This window comes from Macaca thibetana, chromosome 8, assembly GCF_024542745.1.
Source record: "Macaca thibetana thibetana isolate TM-01 chromosome 8, ASM2454274v1, whole genome shotgun sequence".
Lineage (NCBI taxonomy): Eukaryota > Metazoa > Chordata > Mammalia > Primates > Cercopithecidae > Macaca > Macaca thibetana.
The window spans coordinates 129631785-129654560 of NC_065585.1; the positions used below are offsets into that span (position 1 = coordinate 129631785).

The 22776-nt window shown below is 36.4% G+C and overlaps 1 protein-coding gene across 2 annotated transcripts in view; it reads left to right on the forward strand.

Moving 5' to 3' along the window:
- SGCZ (sarcoglycan zeta) overlaps positions 1-19219 on the forward strand; it is a 1195959-nt gene extending 1176740 nt beyond the window's left edge. For both annotated transcript variants that reach the window (XM_050802181.1, XM_050802182.1), the window contains exons 7-8: positions 3858-3981; positions 18446-19219. In XM_050802181.1, the coding sequence (XP_050658138.1) occupies positions 3858-3981; positions 18446-18640 (319 nt within the window). In that variant the 3' untranslated portion in view covers positions 18641-19219. The remainder of the gene's footprint in view (positions 1-3857; positions 3982-18445) is intronic.
- Positions 19220-22776: the final 3557 nt, after the last annotated feature.

Here is a 22776-nt window from a genome sequence, read left to right on the forward strand (position 1 = left end):
AATAAGGATTCGTTAATGTGAGTTACTGAAACTTAGCAAAGATGAAAAATGGGGACATTAACTAAATAAGTGGGATATAAGGAAAGTGGCTGCAGTCATTACTGTATTACAAAGGCACATGTTGGCTGCAGTCATTATTGTATTACAAAGGCACATGTGAAGAGCATTGATTCCAATTTTTTTCATCTGTGTTTTAATACAGACACAGCTGTTTACTAATTTATTCAATAAACTTAATTACTACATTTATAGAAGTATTTTTTAATTATTTACATTTATTCTTAAAGAAGAAATAGTTTTTATTTCTAACGTTTTAGTAACAATGGAGAGTCTATTAAAAGAAGAATAAGAACCAACTGGTATTTTAATGATCTTGCTGACATATTTCACAATTCATAAGTGAAAATGTGAATGATATTATATCTAGTGTATAGTGTTTCTGGTTTTCATTTTCTAATTATTCATCATTATTTAAACATTGCACTAAGCTGGATTGATCAGCTGGTTGTAAAAGCAGACTGGCAATCCCGAAGATAAGTGTTACTAAATTTCCAAGCTGAAACAGAAGCAAAGTCGAGTAATTATGTAGGTATTCAATTATTTATTTGTGTAATGAACATTAAAAGCAGGGTGTTTGAGAAAAACTTTACAAGCCTTGCTGACAGTTTTCCTTTCAGAGAAGTAAGTACTGTTACTTGATGCCTAGCTCTAATCAACACGGTTTCATTGGTTGGCCAAGTCAATAAACTGTTAATTTAGGGAGTAGGTAGCCATGTTTTCTTTGATTTAGACTTCAGAAAAGAAAAAATTTCAAAAGTTTATTATATTAATAGAATAATAATATTTTGGTGAAGAAATGTGGTGGATTTCTATGACTTATTTATTCAGCAGATGTTTGATGAGTATCTAGTATTTCTCAAGTTCTGTGCTGGTTTTCATGTGTATTTTAAAACTGTGTGGATTTTCTTTGATTTTTTTTTTTTTTTTTAGATAAGATGATACTGTTTTGTAGTATGGAGTCTATATTTTAAAAGGCTAAACAATATATGTTAAATAGTTAACAAAGACATAATAGTAAATTTGCCCACAACAGCCCAATGTTCACTCTTTTTTATTTCTAACATTAATATATAGTTAAGTTGCTACAGTTTGAAGAGTTTCTGTACCTATGGTAAAAAGTGATGAAATTAATTATACAGTGCCAATTTCCTAAAGATTTATTTTTGGATCTGAAATCCATTAAGTACAGAATAAGAAAATAATCTGCACTTGGATTCTGTAAAATGAATTAATAGTTAATCATATATTTGGCATCTTTTCATAATTCTCATTCTTGCAAAAATACACCTTATCACAGAAATATTAAGGTTTGCAGGCTCCAAGTTAATCTCTAGAAACACATAGCTCTAATATACATCATTAATATATTCAAGGAAAAAAACTCTATCAAGGAAAAAAACTCTATTAAGCAGTCAGGATGTTGTCTGACACATTTCCTCAATAAAGGGGTAGATCGCTTTGCTGGTTTTCTTCTACCTATGAGAAGAACATTATGATAAAGTAGTGTATTTGTTTTCTTTCCTTTCCTTTTCCCTCCCTTTCTTTTTGTTTCTTCTGATGTTTAAGTTCTGCTTAATACTTAACAATTGCATTCTTGCAACTTAGGTGGTTTTAAAGTCTGAATTCTTTTAAAGTCTGAATTCTTTTTTCTGAATGTTGACAATTCTTCTAGAGATTTAGGCCACAGACTTTTTAAATTTGATAGTTGCATAACACCTTAGAAACAGTATCTTGTTGCATCTTTGGTATATAAACACCAGGAAAAACAGAATGCTTTGAAAAACCAGGTGGCAGAGGGACTTGAGTTAAACATTAATCCTTCTCTCTGCCATACTACTACCTACCCACTGTGAAAGCCAGTCTGAAACTCACTACTATATTTGCTGTAATGCTTTCCACATGAATACAATTATAATTCACTAATTCCACTGACTATTTACATAGAAATCCACAAGTAGTGCCAATAAACTTAGGTTTCCCTTTTCAACAGGCTTTTCCAGAGAATATTTCATAATAACATGAATAGTTTAATTGAAAACTTCTACTATAATATAAATAAGTCCGTGAAACCCTCCTCAGTGAACGGGAGAATTTCCATACAAGAGAGAAGTGGGACACCTTTTTTTTTTTTTTTTTTTTTTGAGAGTCTCGCACTGTTGCCCAGACTGGAGTGCAGTGGCGTGATCTCTGCTCGCTGCAAGCTCCGCCTTCCTGGTTCACGCCATTCTCCTGCCTCAGCCTCCGGAGTAGCTGGGACTACAGGCGCCCGCCACTACGCTTGGCCTCCCAAAGTGCTGGGATTACAGGCGTGAGCCACCGCGCCCAGCCATGGGACAACATTTAATTGTTGATACTGTGTTGCTAAGAGTCTGTGTAGTTCTAGAAGGGTTATGTATCAGGGAAAAATCAGTGATAAAAAATACATTTTAACATTCAAATGTTGACATTTAGATACTGTGTGTAAAATGCTAATAGTAAATTGTATAAGTAGTGGGATTATGATTGTCTTCAAGTTTTCAAATATTCTGTGGAAATCAAATCTTCTATGGAAAATACGGGGAGTTCTGTTTAATAAAAAAAAATACAAACGTTTATTAAAAATAGATATATTCAAAACCTCTCCCCTCCAGGGATTATATGAGGATAGATCTCCAAATGCCCCATAGGGATTAAAATCTTAAAGTTGCAAGAGAAAACGAAAGTGTTGAAACCACTTCTAAATGCTGGTGCTGCTCCTTCCATATCACTTTTAAGCTTTTAAGTTTGATTTTCCTGCCGAGAGGGAACTGAACTCCAGAGACCTAACCATTTGATGTGGTTCTTTCTGCAAAACCACTCTGAATTCATTGCCTCAGAAACCGAAAACAAAACCAGTTGTGCTGGATAACTGTGAATGTGAGCCTGAGGGGACCCTCCTCTTAAACTCCCGTGGTCAAGGGGATCACAGGCAGTTGCATCCCCAAGGCAGAAAGCTGATCTAAAAAGACCAATGCATGGATCCTACCTCTTCTTATACTAGCACTTTTTACCACTGTATTCTAGTTCCTGTATTGTGTCATTTTTGCTTTTTCTCTAGTGTCATATTTGAAGATAATTTGAAAATTGCTTCCCAACTCTCTTTCTGTAGGCATGACTGTGTAAAACACTTGTTTTTTTGCCCTCATAATTTATGTAGCCAACCTTCCATCACATTTATACTTGTATATTACCCTCCTATTGATTTTTCTTTCCCAGACTAATGTCGCTCATTCTGTGGACATTTCACGGGGCCATCAGAGTTAGTTGATGTAGAAAATGTCTTATTTCATTCTTTTAATCAGTTTCTAGAGGTGTCAAGTACATATTTTGTGCATGCCTGAAAGTTTGCAATATTAACGATTTTCATTAACACATTCATGTTTACAAGACAGGGACTCTTTATTGAGGAATACATATATCAACATCCTAAACTGTAGTACTCTTCTAATTAAACCTCCGTCATTAATATTAGTGAGTTATCCAAAATTTTAGCAAGTATACTTATCACACCCTACCTTTCAAACAGCAAAAGAAACCATAAGCAAATTGGTGAGAGTCAATACTTGATGTGAATAAATGTAGATTTTTATAAAGAGCCAAAAATAGATAAGTCAATCAAAAATTGTTCTAAAACTCATTTTGGCTTTGCCTAACTTCCTTTATTCCTGTCTGGTCTGTATGTTTTTCTGGTTGTTGTTTTAAGTTGACTAATGTTGTCTTCTAGTTTATCAAAAATTTTCTTTTTTCTATGAATGATTTTTTTTTTTTTTTCCCCTTAGGCTTGAATCACCCACCAGATCCTTGATCATGGAAGCTCCTCGTGGGGTCCAGGTGAGTGCTGCTGCAGGAGACTTCAAGGCCACCTGCAGGAAGGAGCTCCATTTGCAATCTACAGAAGGGGAGGTGAGTCCCAGAAAGGTCGACCCTGGCCCTTTACTGCTGAGGGTACATGGCATCAAATTATACGTATATGGTTCCAGGGGAAGCATAAAGAAGTGCTTTGTGCAAAAGTTTAAATTATACAATATATACTTCTTGGATATGAATTTAATATTTCTTGAATATGAAATTTGGTAACAATGTTACTAAGTTACAACTCCATTTATTTTCTACTGAAAGATATTCCGTCACAAGTCAATTATAAATGGGACATCTAAAAACTTGATATTAATTATACTTATCTGCCCATTTTGAAAATACAAGATAATGTCAAGAACAATGACAGTCCTTTTTAAATTCTTGTTATATCTTGTTACTCAGAAAGTTCTTCCAGAAAGCACTTTGGTTGTTTGTTTACATAGAGTACCTTATTTATCTAAAAGGAAAACAAAAGTTTTACTGTTTATAAATTATCATTTCATCAATTTAGGTTGAATAAATTTCCTGGATAAGGATGTACACATTAATATTTTTATTTTATATTATCTTTATTCCCCAAGCATTTCCTTTAAATCTTGTTGCTACTCCTGTAGACGTTATTTTTTTCTCTTGCTGTCTGCTTTAAATAATACTTTGTCTTTGGTGTTCTACTCTTCCACTATACTTCCACTATAAAGTCATAAGTATACATGCATTTTATTTACCGTAATTGCTGTATCTGCAGAATCACATTTTAATCAATTCTGGAAATTTGCATTATTTCTTCAGATAACCACTCCTCAATTTTCTATGATCTCTTTCTGAAACTCTGAAGACATAACTTTGCATTTTCACACCTCCCACATCTCTTACCCTCTCCTTCCCAGTTTCTATTTCTTTTTCAGGTCTGTATTTTCAGGGTTCTCCCCAGTATCTAATTTCTTATTTTATCCATACATTGAGCTTTAGTGATTATGTTTTTAATTTTTAGCATTCTCATCTTTTTTTTTTTTTTTAAATCTGGACATCTTGGCAAATGCTTTCATGCCTGTTCATTTTTAATTCTACCTTAGTTATTTTATTTTATTTTATTTTATTTTATTTTATTTTATTTTATTTTTTTTTTTTTTGAGACGGAGTCTCGCTCTGTCGCCCAGGCTGGAGTGCAGTGGCCGGACCTCAGCTCACTGCAAGCTCCGCCTCCCGGGTTCATGCCATTCTCCTGCCTCAGCCTCCCGAGTAGCTGGGACTACAGGCGCCGCCACCTCGCCCGGCTAGTTTTTTGTATTTTTTAGTAGAGACGGGGTTTCACCTTATTAGCCAGGATGGTCTCGATCTCCTGACCTCATGATCCGCCCGTCTCGGCCTCCCAAAGTGCTGGGATTACAGGCTTGAGCCACCGCGCCCGGCCTACCTTAGTTATTTTAAATGCTCATACATGATTCATATGCTAGTCTGTATATTTTTACTACAATTTTGAATGTTCTTGATGGTCTAAATCTGTTGTATTGCTTTTCCTACCGATACATTCCCTTAGTAGAAAATACATTTTATTTTCCTCTTGTGTTATTTATATAATTATGAGCCCACAAAGGTTAAATTATGAGAAGAAAAAGAATGAAAGGAGAAGTTGAAAGGCATGTTCTGGAGTATTTCAGTCCTCTTCAGCTATAACGATGAGGTCATCATTTTCTACAGGCAGAAGGAATATTCCTTTTTTTTATCTTTATACCATTATCTCAGTTATTAATTCAAGATGAATTTTAACTATACATTTTGCTTCCTTTTTAAAAGTAGATTTACTGGTAGGACCATATTAGAGTCTTAGCAGATATTACAACATAAATGATCTAGCAATCTAATGTATAATATTTTGAAAATATATTAATATATTCTGTCAGGGTTTCTTTCCACTACAGTCGTAGACCACAATCCTTTTCTAACACAGCAGGATGGAAGTCTTTCTTCAACAGCTTGCATTCTTTTTAAAGAGTTGCTTTGGGCTGGGTGCGGTGGCTCAAGCCTGTAATCCAGCACTTTGGGAGGCCGAGGCGGGCGGATCACGAGGTCAGGAGATCCAGACCATCCTGGCTAACACGGTGAAACCCCGTCTCTACTAAAAAAATACACAAAAAACTAGCCGGGCGAGGTGGCAGGCGCCTGTAGTCCCAGCTACTCGGGAGGCTGAGGCAGGAGAATGGCATGAACCCGGGAGGCGAAGCTTGCAGTGAGCCGAGATCGCACCACTGCACTCCAACCTGGGTGACAGAGCGAGACTCTGCCTCAAAAAAAAAAAAAAAAAAAAAAAAGTTGCTTTGATAATGGTAACTGTTTCATTCAAATCGCTCATAATATTATTATTAATATCTATTTTGTACCATATAAGAATCATTTACATATGTTCTTTTATTCACTGTATCAGCAGAGTCCTTTGATTCAATTATATATTATAACTTCATTGTCAAATGAGTATTATATTGTAAATATATCATAGCCATAGGTTTTCATCTGTGGATTTTTTTTATAGTAACAAAAGTACAGAAAGGCACAGTGCTTAAAACAGCATGTCTTTTTCCTATGAAGAAATATCATTTACTAAACAATATAGAGGGATATAATAAACAATATAGAGGGATATAATGTCCTTATCCTTAGATAGTTTTTAAACTACTTAGTATCAGTCATGGTATTGAGGTATCTAAAATGATGGATGAAATGTAGAAGAATGAAATGGTATGTAAAATTCTGCACTGTTGAAAATTCAGAGTCATTTCAGACATTGTATTGTAAAGTATTTCAGACTCAGTCTGGAAACCAACATAAATTGTAATTGTATGGAGAATATTGTAAGTGGTATAATGGCATATGTAATATAATAACAGCATATATACCACAAGATCACAGAAAAATAATAAAGCATTTTTTTTTGAGACGGAGTCTCACTGCTGTCACCCAGGCTGGAGTGTAGTGGCATGATCTCGGCTCACTGCAACCTCCACCTCCTGGGTTCAAGCGATTCTCCTGCCTCAGCCTCCATAGTAGCTGGGATTACAGGCACCTGCCACCACGCCTGGCTAATTTTTGTACTTTTAGTAGAGACAGGGTGTCGCCATGTTGGTCGGGCTGGTCTCGAACTCCTGACCTCGTGATCTTCCCGCCTTGGCCTCCCAAAGTGCTGGAATTACAGGCGTGAGTCACCACACCTGGCCGAAAACAATTTTTTGTTTTGAAAATTAAGATACCCTTTGTGAGTCCTGGGCCAGATTTCAACAGGTGACAGAAGGATAAATGAATTCTTGGTAGAGGAAAGACACTGGACTGTGACTTAAGAGCTCAGGGGTGTGATTTTGAGTTCAGGGAAGAGTTCCAGAACCAATGGATTATGTGGTTTATAAGACAATATTGAAGAGCAATATCAATTTTAGAAGTTGGAAAGTGAACAGCCTCACTGCCCTAGCAGAACAGAAAAAGATATGATGAAGTTCATCCATGCTGCACAAATCTAGGTAGGTGCAGGAATGCTATGTTGAAAAGAATCAATATATAACAGCCCGTTTAATCTTATGACTTACACCTCTATGTCAAGCCAAGACAGTATCATTTTCTCTTTCTGAGGACTTCATATGAATGAATTTATCCATTATAAAAAATGACTCTTTTATATGGTTGGAGCTATGGTTTGGATCTCAGAAACGTATGGAATTGTAAGCATTGTAATATAGCCAAATACAATCTAAAGCAGCCCCTAAATGGATAGGAGAGCCGGAGAACACCATTATGGCTATGCTGAAGCAAGCTACTCGTCGTAAGGCTTGAGTACTTCAAGGTTTACTCCATTGATGAGGCCTCCATAGTTCATGCTTGATTCTAAGGTGTCACCTGCAAGCCTTACTTACTCTTACAGTCATCTGATCAATCCCACGTGAGCCCTCTTCTCCACATCTCCATTAGATTTTCATATCTCCCTCCTTAACTGTGTATGTCTCAAGGTTTCTTATCCGAAACACCAGCTTTTAATATTTCTTCAAGGTGAACTTAACTCCAAACCTGTAGACTTAAACCCCACAGTCTCAAAGCTTGCCCCTATAATACTTTCGGCATTTTCAAAGCTTGAGGATGCCTTTCCTCTGCACACATGCTAGCTCCTGAAAAGTTGTAAGGTAAAGAGACTGAACTACACAAGCCCACTTCCTCTTCCACTCAGTCAATAAAAGGAATCATCTTGCATTCCCTGGGGAGAAGAGAACCCCAAGTATAACACAGGAAGAAATCATCCATACCCCAAAAATGTATTGTCTTGGGTTTTTGTTGTTGTTTGCTTAGTTTTATGCACTTCTTGCTTTCACATCTTTCTCTTTGCTTTCCTATCACTTAACACAGAAGTAACTATGGGGTAATATATTTCAACAATTGATACCAATAAACACAAGCTGTAATCATGCTTTTTAACTTTGAACACTGTTGATAAATGCAGCCATTCATTTGTTTTAGAATGTATTCGTTTATTGAAGTAGGTGCATGTGCAGGGTTAAACATGGTAGGAATTACTAAAAATTCAATATTTTATATTTGAGTAGGATGTATTTAGCAGGGAAAGTAAGATGTGAATATGGCTATAAAATACCACATTAAGTGATCGCAGAATAAGGTATTTAAAATAAACTGCAATGGGAGAGTCAAATAAAAAAGCAGGGGTTGCAATCCTAGTCTCTGATAAAACAGACTTTAAACCAACAAAGATCAAAAGAGACAAAGAAGGTCATTACATAATTGTAAAGGGATCAAAGAAACAAGAAGATCTAACGATCCTCAATATATATGCACCCAATACAGGAGCACCGAGATTCATAAAGCATGTCCTTAGAGACCAACAAAGAGACTTAGACTACCACACAATAATAGTGAGAAACTTTAACACCCCACTGTCAATATTAGACAGATCGACAAGGATATCCAGGACATGAATTCAGCTCTGGACCAAAGAGACCTAATAAACATCTACAGAGCTCTCCACCCCAAATCAACAGAATATACATTCTTCTCAGCACCACATTTCACTTATTCTAAAATTGACCACATAAGTGGAAGTAAAACACTCCTCAGCAAATGCAAAAGAATGGAAATCATAACAGTCTCTCAGACCACAGTGCAATCAAATTTGAACTCAGGATTAAGAAACTCACTCAAAACCACACAACTATATAGAAACTGAACAACCTGCTCCTGAATGACTACTAAGTAAATCACAAAATGAAAGCAGAAATAAAGATGTTCTTTGAAACCAATAAGCACAAAGATACAACGAATCTCTGGGACACACATAAAGCACTGTTTAGAGGGACATTTATAGCACTAAATACCCACAAGAGAAAGCAGGAAAGATCTAAAATTGACACCCTAACATCACAACTAAAAGAACTAGAGATGCAAGAATAAACAAATTCAAAAGCTAGCAGAAGACAAGAAATAACTAAGATCAGAGCAGAACTGAAGGAGATAGAGACACACACACACAAAAAACCCTTCAAAAAAATCAATGAATCCAGGAGGTGGTTTTTTGAAAAGATCAACAGAATAGACCTCTAGCCAGACTAATAAAGAGAGAAGAATCAAATAGATGCAATAAAAAATGAGAAAGGGGATATCACCACCGATCCCACAGTAATACAGACTACTACCACAGAATGCTATAAACACCTCAAAACAAATAAATTAGAAAATCTAGAAGAAATGGATAAATTGCTGAACACATACACCTTCCCAAGACTACACCAGGAAGAAGTCGAATAACTAAATAGACCAATAACAATTCTGAAATTGAGGCAATAATTAATAGCCTACCAACCTAAAAAAGTCCTGGACCAGACGGATATACAGCCAAATTCTACCAGAGGTACAAAGAGGAGCTGTACCATCCCTCCTCAAACTCTTCCAAACCATAGAAAAAGGGAATCCTCCCTAACTCATTTCATGAGGCCAGCATCATCCTGATAGCAAAACCTGGCAGAAACACAACAACAACAACAAAATTTTAGGCCAACATCCCTGATGAACATAGATTTGAAAATCCACATAAAATACTGGCAAACCGAATCCAGCAACACAACAAAAAGCTTATCCACCACAATCAAGACAGCTTCATCCCTGGGATGCAAGGCTGGTTCAACATACACAAATCAATAAAAGTAATCCATCACATAAACAGAACCAATCATAAAAACCACGAATATCTCAATAGATGCAGAAAAGACCTTTAGGAAAATTCAACACCCCTTCATGCTAAAAACTGTCAGTAAACTAGGTATTGATGGAATGTATCTCAAAATATGAGCTATTTATGACAAACCCACAGCCAATATCATACTGAATGGGCAAAAACTAGAAGCATTCCCTTTGATAACTGGCACAAGACAGGGCTGTTCTCTCTCACCACTCCTATTCAATATAGAGTTGGAAGTTCTGGCCAGGGCAATCAGGCAGGAGAAAGAAATAAAGGGTATTCAATTAGGAAAAGAGGAAGTCAAATTGTCCCTGTTTGCAGATGTCATGATTGTATATTTAGAAAACCCCATCATCTCAACCCAAAATCTCCTTAAGCTGATAAGCAACTCCAGCCAAGTCTCAGGATACAAAATCAATGTGCAAACATCACAAGCATTCTTATACACCAATAACAGACAAGCAGAAAGCCAAATCATGAGTCAACTCCCATTCACAAGTGCTACAAAGAGAATGAAATACCTAGGAATAAAACGTAAAAGGGATGTGAAGCACCTCTTCGAGGAGAACTACAAGCCCCTGCTCAAGGAAATAAGAGAGGACACAAACAAATGGAAAAACATTCCATGCTCATGGATAAGAAGAATCATTATTGTGAAAATGGCCATACTGCCCAAAGTAATTTATAGATTCAATGCTATCCCCATCAAGCTGCCATTGATATTCTTCACAGAATTGGAAAAAGCGACTTTAAACTTTTTATGGAACCAAAAAAGCCCGCATAGCCAAGACAATCCTAAGCAAAAAGAACAAAGCTGGAGGCATCATGCTGCCTGACTTCAAACTATAACACAAGGCTACAGGAACCAACACAGCATGGTACTGGTACCAAAACAGATATATAGACCAATGGAACAGAACAGTGGCCTCAGAAATAATGCCACACATCTACAACCATCTGAACTTCCACAAACCTGACAAAAACAAGCAATGGGGAAAGGATTCCCTATTTAATAAATGGTGTTGGGAAAAATGGCTAGCCATATGCAGAAAACTGAACCTGGATCCCTTCCTTACACCTTATACAAAAATTAACTCAAGATGGATTAAAGACTTAAACATAAGACCTAAAACCATAAAACCCTAAAAGAAAACTTAGGCAATGTCATTCTTGACATAGGCATGGGCAAAGACTTCATGACTAAAACACCAAAAGCAATGGCAACAAAAGCCAATATTGACAAATGGTATCCAATATTGACAAATGGGATCTAATTAAACTAAAGAGCTTCTGCAGAGCAAAAGAAACTATCATCAGAGTGAGCAGGCAACCTGCAGAATGAGAGAAGATTTGTGCAATGTATCGATCTGACAAAGGGCTAATATTCAGAATCTAGAAAGAACTTAAACAAATTTACAAGAAAAAAACCCATTAAAAAGTGGGCAAAGGATATGAACAGACACTTCGCAGAAGAAGATATTTGATTATCTCAATAGATGCAGAAAAGGCCTTTGACAAAATTCAACAGCCCTTCATGCTAAAAACTCTGAATAAATTCGGTATTGATGGAATGTATCTCAAAATAATTACAGCTATTTATGACAAACCCACAGCCAGTATCATACTGAATGGGCAAAAACTGGAAAAATTCCCTTTGAAAACTGGCACAGGACAGGGATGCCCTCTCTCACCACTCCTATTCAACATAGTGCTGGAAGTTCTGGCTAGGGAAATTAGGCAAGAGAAAGAAATAAAGGGTATTCAGTTAGGAAAAGAAGTCAAATTGTCCCTGTTTGCAGATGACATGATTGTATATTTTGAAAACCCCATCCTCAGCCCAAAATCTCCTTAAGCTGATAAGCAACTTCAGCAAAGTCTCAGAATGCAAAATTAATGTGCAAAAATCAGAAGCATTCTTACACACCAGTAACAGACAAACAGAGAGCCAAATCAGGAATGAACTTCCATTCACAATTGCTTCAAAGAGAATAAAATACCTAGGAATCCAACTTACAAGGGATGTAAAGGACCTCTTCAAGGAGAACTACAAACCACTGCTCAGTGAAATAAGAGGACACAAACAAATGGAAGAACATACCATGCTCATGGATAGGAAGAATCATATTGTGAAAATGGCCATAGTGCCCCAGGTAATTTACAGATGCAATGCCATCCCCATCAAGCTACCAATGACTTTCTTCACAGATTTGGAAAAAACTGCTTTAAAGTTCATATGGAATCAAAAAAGAGCCCACATTGCCAAGACAATCCTAAGCAAAAGAACAAAGCTGGAGGCATCAAGCTACCTGACTTCAAACTACACTACAAGGCCACAGTAACCAAAACAGCATGGTACTGGTACCAAAACAGAGATATAGACCAATGGAACAGAACAGAGTCCTCAGAAATAATCCCACACATCTACAGCCATCTGATCTTTGACAAACCTGAGATAAACAAGAAATGGGGAAAGGATTCCCTATTTAATAAATGGTGCTGGGAAAATTCGCTAGCCATAAGTAGAAACCTGAAACTGGATCCTTTCCTTACTCCTTATATGAAAATTAATTCAAGATGGATTAGAGACTTAAATGTTACACATAACACCATAAAAACCCTAGAAGAAAACCTAAGTAATACCATTCAGGACATAGGCATGGGCAAGGACTTCATGTCTAAAACACCAAAAGCAATGGCAGCAGAAGCCCAAATTGACATATGGGATCTCATTAAATTAAAGAGTTTCTGCACAGCAAAAGAAACTACCATCAGAGTGAACAGGCAACCTACAGAATGGGAGAAAATTTTTGCAATCTACTCATCTGACAAAGGGCTAATATACAGAACCTACAAAGAACTCAAACAAATTTACAAGAAAAAAACAACCCCATCAAAAAGTGGGAAAAGGATATGAACAGACATTTCTCAAAAGAAGACATGTATACAGCCAACAGACACATGAAAAAATGCTCATCATCACTGGCCATCAGAGAAATGCAAATCAAAACCACAATGAGATACCATCTCACACCAGTTAGAATGGCAATCATTAAAAAGTCAGGAAACAACAGGTGCTGGAGAGGATGCGTAGAAATAGGAACACTTTTACACTGTTGGTGGGACTGTAAACTAGTTCAACCATTGTGGAAAACAGTATGGCGATTCCTCAAGGATCTAGAACTAGAAATACCATATGACCAGCCATCCCATTACTGGGTATATATCCAAAGGACTATAAATCATGCTGCTATAAAGACACATGCACACGTATGTTTACTGTGGCACTGTTCACAATAGCAGAGACTTGGAATCAACCCAAATATCCATCAGTGATAGACCGGATTAAGAAAATGTGGCACATATACACCATGGAATACTATGCAGCCATAAAAAAGGATGAGTTTGTGTCCTTTGTAGGGACATGGATGCAGTTGGAAACCATCACTCTCAGCAAACTATTGCAAGAACAGAAAACCAAACACCGCATATTCTCACTCATAGGTGGGAATTGAACAATGAGATCATTTGGACTCGGGAAGGGGAACATCACACACCGGGACCTATTATGAGGAGGGGGGAGGGATTGCATTGAGAGTTATACCTGATGTAAATGACGAGTTGATGGGTGCAGCACACCAACATGGCACAAGTATACATATGTAACAAACCTGCACATTGTGCACATGTACCCTAGAACTTAAAGTATAATAATAATAATAAAAAGAAGATATTTATGCAGCCAACAAACACATGAGAAAACTCTTCATCATTGGTCATTAGAGAAATGCAAATCAAAACCACAATGAGACATCATCTCAGGCCAGTTAGAATGGTGATCATTAAAAAGTCAGGAAACAACAGATGTTGGAGAGGATGTGGAGAAATAGGAACACTTTTACACTGTTTGGACTGTAAACTAGTTTACCATATGTGAACACTTTTACACTGTTGGTGGGACTGTAAACTAGAAATATCATAGGACCCAGCCATCCCACTACTGGGTATATACGCAAGGGATTATAAATCATGCTGCTATAAAGACACATGCACACGTATGTTTATTGTGGCACTATTCACAATAGCAGAGACTTGGCATCAACCCAAATATCCATCAATAACAGACTCGATAAAGAAAATGTGGCACATATACACTATGGAATACTGCACAGCCATAAAACGGATGGATTCATCTCCTTTGCAGGGATATGGATGATGCTGGAAACCATCATTCTCAGCAAACTAACACAAGAACAGAAAACCAAACACTGCATATTCTTATAAGTGGGAGTCGAACAGTGAGAACACATGGACACACGGAGGGGAACATCACATTTGGCTCCTCTCTGGCGTAGGGTGGGTAGGGAAGGGATAGCATTAGGACAAATACCTAATGTAGATGGTGGGTTGATGGGTGCAGCAAACCACCATGGCAGATGATTACCTATGTAACAAACCTGCATGTTCTGCACATGTACCCCAGAACTTAAAGTATAACTTAAAAAATCTTTTTGAAAAAAGGGCTTTTCTATTTTGGGGCATCAGGGAAAGGTATATGGAGGAGAAAAGAGATGAACTGGGCTTTGTTGGAGGGTGTATTTGTAACCTAGAGGGGAGAGATGTGTTCAAGGTGAAGAAAAAGCATCATGTAATTCATGCACTTTACAATTCCATGCCCTATACTAAATGGATGAACCAAATACAGGCCATAGCCTCATGGATCTTATTGTAAGTAGAAGAAACAAACAATGAATGAATACAAATGTAACATAACATTACAAATGGATTTTTACTATAGAGAAAAGTATACCTGTTAATGAGAGAAGAAAGTAGGGTGTTTAGAAAAGTTATTTCCAAGGCGGTGAACTTTGGGAGAATTGGATCAAATTTGTTTGCACCCAAATTAACCTAAAATATATATACGTATGATAATGAATTATTTTTCTGGCTTAATTGTAGTGTGCGATACAGTCTTATAGTTCAGAAATTTATAATGCATCAAAAAAGTGGAAATCTCCCTCCCATCCATATTTCACAACCACTCAGTTAATATCTCCCCCCACTCACTAAGTCTCTGGAGAAAAGTATTTCAGTTTGAGGAAATAGTAAAAAAATGCTGTGAGACCATAGTGTTTTTTGCCATTTTTGAGAAAATGAAAGAGCTGGAGCAAGAGGAAGAATTACAGGAAATGATGTTAGAGAGACAGATCAGATCATGTACATAGGGCCTTTGGGCCATGGAAAGACATCAGGATCCAATTGAAGTGTGGGGGATGACATCAGAGTGTTTTGAGAAGTGCAGCAAGATTTGATTTGCATTTCTTAAAAGTTCACTCTAGGAATGTGTAAAATCAATGATAGGAGGACAAAAATGGGCCACCGTGAGGTCAGGTAGGAGACTATTACAGGAATCCTAGTACAAAACAAATGGAACTTAGATGAGGGAGGGCAAAGATAGAGAAAGCAGAATATTCTCTCCTACTCCTGTCAATTTAGGGATACCCTTCAGGCAATCATTAGCTATATAACAATGGAAACAAGAAACAGCTGGACAGAGTTGTCTCTTTGTCAAATTCAAGATCTGGTTTTTTTGGTGGTTGTTTTTTCTAGAACTTTCTCCATGCATGTCAGAGCCATATGATCACTGTCCCTCAAAGTGGTGAGTCCATGATTTAGAATAAAGCATTTTTAGCAAAGAAGATATTGAACGTAGGTAATATGTTTCATGGAGACTTCAAATCTAATTACAGAAAATACTTATATATTGTTCATCATGCTGATTAGCTACCGTATTAGTTCGTTTTTACATTGCTGACAAAGACATACCCGAGAGTGGGTAATTTATAAAGAAAAAGATGTTTAATGTATTAACACTTCCACGAGGCTGGGGAGGCCTCACAATCAGGGCAGAAGGCAAAAGGCACATCTTACATGGTGGCAGGCAAGAGAGAATGAGAGAACCAAGTGAAAGGGGTTTCCCCTTATAAAACCATCAGATCTTGTCAGACTTGTTCACTACCCTGAGAACAGTATGGGGGAAACTGCCCCCATGATTTGATTATTTCCCACTGGATCCCTCCCACAATACATGGGAGTTATGGGAGTTACAATTCAAGATGAGGTTTGGGCGGGGACACAGCCAAACCATATCAGCTACTTAGTATATCTTTTGGATTAAGAGTCCACACACTTTTACGAGTATTAAAAAATATCGTGAAAATGGCCATACTCCCCAAAGTAATTTATAGATTCAGGGCTATTCCTATCAAGCTACCATTGACATTCTTCACAGAATTGTAAAAAGCTACTTTAAATTTCATGTGGAACCAAAAAAGAGCCCACATAATGAAGACAATCCTAAGCAAAAAGAACAAAGCTGGAGGCATCATGCTACCTGACTTCAAACTATAATACAAGGCTACAGGAACCAAAACAGCATGGTACTGGTACCAAAACTGATCTATAGACCAATTGAACAGAACAGAGGTCTCATAAATAACACCACACATCTACAACCATACAACCACCTTATCTTTGATAAACCTGACAAAAACAAGCAGTGGGAAAAGGATTCCCTATTTAATCAATGGTGTTAGGAAAACTGCCTAGCCATATGGAGAAAGCTGATCCTGGATCCCTCCCTTATACCTTATACAAAAATTAACTCAAGATGGATTAAAGACTTAAATGTAAGACCTAAAACCGTAAAAACCCTAGAAGAAAACTTAGTCAATATCATTCGGGACATAAGCATGGGCAGAGACTTTATAACTAACACACCAAAAGCAATGGCAACAAAAGCCAAAATAGACAAATGGGATCTAGTTAAACTAAAAACCTTCTGCACAGCAAAAGAAACTGTCATCAGAGTGAACAGGCAACCTACAGAATGGGAGAAAATTTTTTCATTCTACCCATCTGACAAAGTGCTAATATCCAGAACCTACGAAGAACTTAAACAAATTTACAGGAAAAAGCAAACAACTGCATCAAAAAGTGAGCGAAGAATATGAATAGACACGTCTCAAAAGAAGGTATTTATGCAGCCAACAGACACATGCAAAAATGCTCTCCATCACTGGTCATTAGAGAAACGCAAATCAAAACCACAATGAGATACCATCTGAGGCAAGTTAGAATGGCAGTCATTCAAAAGTCAGGAAACAACAGATGCCAGGGAGGATGTGGAGAAATAGGAATGCTTTTACACTGTTGGTGGGAGTGTAAATTGGTTAAACCACTCCAGAAGTCAGTGTAGGGATTCCTCAAGGATCTAGAACTAGAAGTACCATTTGCCCCAGCAATCCCATTACTGGGTATATACCCAAAGGATTATAAATCATTCTACTATTAAGACACATGCACATGTAAGTTTATTGTGGCACTATTCACAATAGCAGGGACTTGGAACCAACCCAAATGTCCATCAGTGATAGACTAGATAAAGAAAATGTAGCATATATACACCATGGAATACTATGCAGTCATAAAAAAGGATGAGTTCATGTCCTTTGCAGGAACATAGATGAAGCTGGAAACCATCATTCTCAGCAAACTAACACAAGAACGGAAAACCAAACACCGCATGTTCTCACTCGTAAGTGGGAGTTGAACAATGAGAACACATGGACACAGGGAGGGGAACATCACACACCAGGGCCTGTCAGGGGGTGGGGGGCTAGGGAAGGGATAGCATTAGGAGAAATACCTAATGTAAATGACAGGTTGATGGGTGCAGCAAACCACCATGGCACGTGTGTACCTATGTAAGAAACTGCACGTTCTGCACAGGTACCCCAGAACTTAAAGTATTAAAAAAAAATGATATAAATGGGAATATAGTCCAATAAAATAAACTGAGGTTTTTAAAAATTAATTGCCCCCTGTTCAGTACTGTCATCTCCACTGACATCCTTATTTCTTTGCATATTCTGTACACCAGGCATGGTTAAGAAATTAAATTGAGAGACTCTGTTAAAATCATTAATTTTCTGTGGTGTTTAAGTAACTGGGTTGACCCCTTAAGCTTATTGTATGATATTGCTTTTTCAGATTGAAGGCTTTCTGTCAGAATGCACTGTCTCCCAAAGGAGAAGATAGCTGCAGATCTTTCGGGCTACACTGTAGGAATGTAATTTGATTGTTCCACAAAGCATAGCAGCTAAACCATAGAACTGTTTGTTGTGTCGACTTCCTTGTTAGACCATGTTGAGGAGGAATGTAGATTACTCGATGCTCTGAGGAATTTAGATTTCTAAAATGAATTAAAATGCAGTTTCTTTTTTCCCATAGATATTTTTAAATGCAGAGACAATCAGGCTGGGAAATCTACCAACTGGCTCCTTCTCATCTTCTTCACCCAGCTCCTCAAGTTCTCGGCAGACAGTGTATGAACTCTGCGTCTGCCCCAGTGGTAAACTGTACCTTTCTCCAGCAGGAGTAGGTTCCACTTGTCAGTCCAGTAGCAGCATCTGCTTGTGGAGCTGAAGTGACTGATTTCTCCTCACACCAGAATAGCCTTTTGTTCCTGTCCGTCTGCTTCACAGTTCTGCTCGGTTTCCCTTGTGATCAGTCCAGAGCTTCTTTGAATTGTCCACAGAGCTGCTTCCAGTGTGAGCAGGGATTCGCCACCACCTTCTCTTGTGATTTACTGTACTGCTCAACGCAGAAGGTGTGATTGACACAGCAGTGGAAAAAGCGTCGTCAGCAGGAAAACTGGATCAAGACTTTTGCTCAAAAGGGAGAATAACATAGGTGCCTTTGCTACGCGAAGTGAAGCACACAGTTTTAGATTTTTGCAGGAACTGGATATGAACTGCACATATACACGTTACATAAATGAAATTCCCAGTATCCAATGGCAAGATGAAATGGTTAACCCTGTAAGAAAACTTATTCTACAGTCTGAAAGCACAATTTTCCATTCATCTTTTTGGATGTAAACTTTTATCCCCAACTTTTAAAATTTTAAAGCATTATATAATGTTTGCTTTACTAAAAATTAAATTCAATATATGGTTTTTAACAAAACAGAACAAAACAAAACAATACAGAATCTCTCCCTGAGTTTTTTGTTTCTTTAATTTCAGTGTGTTGTTACTCTTTGTCTACTAAGTCTAGAATTTTGTACATTAGGTAATTTTGAAAGCACTCAGCAATATATTCTTTACAGTATTAACAAAATGCCATTATAATGTCATTGGTCAGATCTGGATGGCCTTATATAGTATTTACATGGCTACTGCATGTGACGTATTTGCTTTTAACAAAATATCTAATTTACTGCAATATAAGATAGGTTTAAGAAGGACATATTGATGGTATTAAATCCATAGATCATTTTTTAAAAACTCACATGCTATCCTTGCTATCCTTTACACCTAGGTTTTAATAGTGTAATTTTTGTTTGCTCCACTCACTTTACACTTGATTCTGACTGCTAAAATTCAGACACCCTCTAAATTAATAATACTAATGTGATGCATAATGCTGAGAATAAATTCACTTTCCATTGGGGTATCATCTTCAGAATTATTCTCCTTTTTTTTTTTTACTGGAGGTTAGGATTTAAAGAAGTTAGAAGTTAACTTAAAATTTCTTGACTAAACAGTAAAAATGACAAATGCTAATAAACACTGAAAATGTGTTTACTTCACTAGATTCATATTTTAGGGAATTTACTCCCATTTCTATTCAACTGTTAACATGTATTTACTTTTATTAGATTCTTAAACTACACTGACCTCAACAATTCTAGTTCTTTTCATTTTCCAATGCTTATTTTTGTATGTGACATCTTAGTAAACAACTCCAGAATATCGAAGATTCATTTATCACAACACCCCTTAACTCAAATTCTTGAAACTTACAGAGTCAAAGAATGTAAAACTGTATTAAATATTTCCTATTTATTATGGGAAGATGACTTAATTACTATAAGGTAAGTCCTGAATTTTCACATGTCAATCAACTTTTTTTCTGCCGCATGCACACTATCAACAGTTGTGCTTCCTTTTGGGGATTAACGGCTGTAGAATCTTTGGAGTTCAGGTCTCTACAGCTCAGAGTGAACTGGGAGATTAGAACTTGTTGCAAAAGATGTGGTTAGTGAAAGTAGAAATATTGGCAATGCAAGAAGAAAAGTGAAACATTTGACCAGAATTATCTTGTTTCCATAACCTAGCATATCAAATAACTGAAAAAGCTCATGTCCACTGTACTCAGCAGAAGGGTTCAAAGGCTAATTTACTTTTATTATTTTTAAAATAAAATGTGGCTTATATTTGGGTGTTAATATATAACTTTTAAAATCAATATTGAAGTAAGAATTATGATATACAATTGCTTACAAAGTTATCTGATAACACAAGAGTTTATATTAAAATAAGAGAATTTAAGAAATCTCACATTGGTCTTTGCAAAATAAAGTATAATACAAGAAATGTTGAGAAATTATGTGTGCTAATCACTATATTATGGACTTTTAAGGAAAACATTATGTAGTAATTTCAGACATATTCAAGTTCTAATCATCCTTCTATTAAAATCATTAGAAACTTTCTAAGTCAAATGGGAATAATTCTTTTGAGTAGGAACTGGCCCTGTTTCTAATCTCAGCTGTCTTCTAATCAATTGAGCTGTTTTAGGCAGTTTGAGAATCTCTCCAGGCTTCAGTTTACTCAACTTTACAGCAAAAGTATTGAATAAAATAGTCTCTTGGGGTTCCTTTCTATTCCGACATGTTCTAATTTCAAGTACAAATATTACAGAGGGCAAACGAGAAAATTGAAAATTTAAATTCTATGTCATAAGAGGAGAAAAGATGAAAAAAATGTAAAAATCAATTCCAGTGAGGGGCTGTCACATTTTTAATTCAAATGTATTCTCAGAAGTATAGACACAATTCAAAAGTAACTTACAAGCTTGAGAGCTTTAGACTGTATCCAGATGATATAACAAATCTATTCAGTACAGTAGACAAAATAGTGATAGTGATGGTTTTCCTATTCAACACCAAGTAATTGCTTTAAGTTGTTTGACTAGCTGTTTCAGATTTCTGAACCTAAGAGAAGATCCCTGCCTCAGAGAGATCAAGCCTATGGTGAAGGCTTAGAAGAATGGCCCCAAATGTCCTCGTTTTCCTCATTCAAACACAAAAAAGCATTAAAAAAAAAATACAGTGGCCCCTTAATTGCACACTACCCAAACAGATTGTTTTCCCAGTACCATCTTTATGTTACAATACGAAAAAATATAATGCAGTTTACTTATATGATATAAATTTCATCTTCCCCAAATGACACTGAGAAAAATGAATCCTTTATAGTGTACTACATGGATGTGACTAAGCTTATTACCCATATCTTAATAACTTCATACTCAGTGTAGTCTAGGAAGGAACAAAGGGAGGAAGAGAAAGAGGCTGGTAGTACTGCTAGCATTTAAGTTATTTGCCGGGAATGGATAAACCGAGATGTATTTGAATTCAGGTTTGGGGGATCAAAAGGAAAGATGCAAAGAAGACACATTATTCTTTTCTTTTTCAGAAGATTTCAATTAAAAACTTCAAAAAAACAGCAAGAGCAACAAAAACTTCCAAATTCCCTACTTCTCTTGTTCAACATTTCCAAAATTTCTATCCGGTACTTATTAGTCATACACACACATACACACATATATATGTCTAAAATATATGTATTTTATTGTGAATGATATGCTTTATAATTTGTCATAATTATCTAAGAGTTTAAGACAATTATACACTTCAAATTTTACTGCAACTTGGGAATCTTAGATTACAGTACTTCAAATCTAGGAAAATGGACCCAGCAAATCCAGTTCTAGTTCTGCCCCTGGCTAGTCATGTGAACTTACCTACTTAAGACACATATTTAATTACGTTGGTCACAGTTCAATTATCTGTGAGAGGGATATATCAAACTAGACATTTCCTTTAGTCACATTCATTTTTAAATTTTTCTGATTCATTTAAGGAAGTACTCATAAATCTTAGGTTAAGTAGCCATATCTGAACTAGCATTTGTGATCTCCTTCTGCACCTTAAAAAGTTACTTATAAATGTTGAAATGCAAATCTTTTTGGCATGCTACTTCCTCTGCTCTTTTTTATACTCCCTTTTATACTCTGACCATTTGAACATTAAGGTTCCTTTGGAAAAGTCATGCTTGGTTAACAGGATTCAGTAATATGGTTGACGTTCTAAAGGAAAATAAAGCATTTGGGTCTTATTCAAAGTGACTGTTTAGGAAATAGAAATATTAACCAAATACAAACATTCTGTTGATTTGTTATTACCTCCATAAAGCTAAAAAGCAGTGATCTTTTGAAGAAATGATAATGTGATCACAGAGGTTAACTGCTGAACTGTTTATAACGTTTTATTCCATTCAAAATTTCTGCATATTCTATCTGAATGACTCAATCGGAGAATGCTTCATTTTACAAAAATAGCATTTGATACAATAAAACTTCTAATAAATTGTTTCACTGCAAACATGGTATCTCTGTATGAGGCAGCAATAGCCTGGAGAGTGTCGAAGGCATAGGAGTGTTATATTTCATAGCAGATAATGTCAATATAATAATGTCAAATCATTAAAATC